The sequence below is a fragment of the Sinocyclocheilus anshuiensis genome, unplaced genomic scaffold (genome assembly GCF_001515605.1).
Source record: "Sinocyclocheilus anshuiensis isolate Anshui unplaced genomic scaffold, SAMN03320099.WGS_v1.1 scaffold904, whole genome shotgun sequence".
NCBI classification, from domain to species: Eukaryota; Metazoa; Chordata; class Actinopteri; order Cypriniformes; family Cyprinidae; genus Sinocyclocheilus; species Sinocyclocheilus anshuiensis.
In genome coordinates this window covers 206,303-208,603 of record NW_015552589.1, presented here as the reverse complement: position 1 = coordinate 208,603, position 2,301 = coordinate 206,303, and the positions used below count along the sequence as shown (strand labels likewise).

Below are 2,301 nucleotides of genomic sequence, written 5' to 3'. Positions count from 1 at the left end.
TGGGGGGCATCACAAATTTGGGGGGAGGGTCAAAAAACAGTGTCTCTTATTTCTACAGTACAAATACGTATTTGTACATAATTCGTTCCAAAACGGTTTTCAGAAATTCATTTTTACCATTAAAGTTTACAAGTTCGCCCTGAAGATGTAACTATGGCAACAGTAACATTAACGTTACTCGAGCTTTGATATTCATTTCAGGATGAAGCATTTTAGCGAATCAAAAATACTACTGTAATCTGTAATTACTTAAATTATACATTTTAATATCATATAGGCTTATACGTCACTAAATATGTCACTTGTGGTTTAACTTGTATGAGCGCTGAAAGATGTTGCGCGAGATGATACGTAACAGATTGTTTAGAAAAATTAAAAAATGGTATGATTCTCACACTACTTACGCTAATTTACTAATGTTTTACAATTTTGCATTTGTAAAAGGTAAAATAGTCACAAATAGCGGGCATAAGGAGATTGTGTGCCCAGTATCACGTTCACTCGGAATCCATCAATCTTGGACGTTTCCACTCTGGCACGATGGAGGGGGAGAAGGTTAGTCCTTTTAACCTGTTTTCCTCAATCAGTACAGGCTGCTTTTGTGCTATAGTATAATGATCTGTTCCCACAAGACTCAACATGTATTTGAATATGACAGTTATGCATTTTAGTTACGTAAAAGGGTTTACATATAATGTGAGTCTATGATCTAGGAATCATGACTGTAATGAATGTAGGCCTAAATGCTTTGCATGACTAACCATTTTAGCTATGCAAATTATTTCTATGTATATGCAGTCTTTGTTTCAGCACTGAATGTATGTCAGAAATCAATCAATATGATCATTCAGCAGTGTCGTGCATGTGCAGTGTGTTTGCTGTAGTCTCATTGAAAGGGATGTCAATGCAGCTGTTACCCTTAGGATGTTGCTATGACAATGAGGGAGTGGCCGAGATGCTGAGGATAGGATATAAAGGATATTAAGGCCTATTGGGGTGTAAATGTTTAGGAGAGACAAGGAGAGAGAAGCAGAGTGGGTGCTGAAGTTGTTGTATTGGACGTTTATTTATATCCTCTTAACCCTCACAACGTCAGCAGATTAAATCATTCTGGAATAAGATGTTGTGAGCAGATTAGATGTTTTTATTCATAGCTGTATACAGATGTTGGGACATTTCTGTCAAGGTTGTCTTGTAACTCTTTACTCCATTTCCAAATTGAGTGTTTGACTCAGAATGCATTTGTTAGATGACGTTTGCTTCTAAACTTCTTTCACTGAGTCATCGTGACTTGAGTGTATTTGTTTGGGTACGAAAGAGAGAGAGAGAGAGAGAGAGAGAGAGTAATAGGAATAATAGGATCAGATTAAAGGGAAATTATGCTATTGATCTACATTTTTTTCAGACAGTTACATCCTGTTGGTTTTGCTTAGATAAGGCCAAATGTTGCGCAGCACTGCATCGGCCTACACAGATGTCCGTGTCCTAGAACTACTACTGTATTTATTCAGTTTATGGTAAACAGTATATACTCCTTTTGTTTTGATATAGTTCAATAATATCTTTTAAGGTCACCTGTGTCAAATGTCTGACCATCTCAGCATCACACAGCCCTTCACAATTCACAGTGTCAGCACTGCTGTGTCCTATTGCCCTAGAAACCTGGAATCTGTAGTCGCAGTGTTGTCTTACAGCTGAAGGCAGGGCATTTTAGGACATGGCTGATTTGTGATGATTAAGATGAGCTCTTTAATAATATGCTGTTGGCTGCTGTCGTGTTTACATCCCATTATTTACTACATCAGTCAAAGCAGAGTGCAGTGTGAATACTAGATCTTTTTTCATTTCTTTAGAGAATTCAGTGAAGCAAACATGAATACATATATATTAAATATATATATATATATATATATATATATATATGCATGTATGTATGTATGTGTGATTCATTTTAATAATAAAATTGTTTGGAATTTATTATATATATTAACTATATATAAATAAATGATATGTTATTCTATGCTTAATATAATAATTATTACTATATGTTTTATATTTTTTATATCTTAAATAACATTAATATTTTGTTAGAATTTGGTCTATTGCAATTTGACAGTTTTTATTCTGTCAACTAAAAGTATATGTCGTTTTAGTCAGAGCAAAACTGAATAAAATTAATGAATATGACATGATGAATATTAAAGGACATTTTCACCCAAACACACACACAAAAAAGATTTAAGTCTTAAAGGGGTCATATGATGCGATTTCAAGTTTTCCTTTCTCTTTGGAGTGTTACAA

At 34.3% G+C, this 2,301-nt stretch overlaps 1 protein-coding gene across 1 annotated transcript in view; it reads left to right on the top strand.

Moving 5' to 3' along the window:
- The window catches only part of LOC107665492 (solute carrier family 2, facilitated glucose transporter member 3-like), a 12,816-nt gene that overhangs the window by 807 nt on the left and 9,708 nt on the right, over window positions 1-2,301 (top strand). Inside the window, exon 2 of the mRNA XM_016456404.1 lies at window positions 445-555. Within this exon, the coding sequence (XP_016311890.1) occupies window positions 541-555 (15 nt within the window). The 5' untranslated portion in view covers window positions 445-540. The remainder of the gene's footprint in view (window positions 1-444; window positions 556-2,301) is intronic.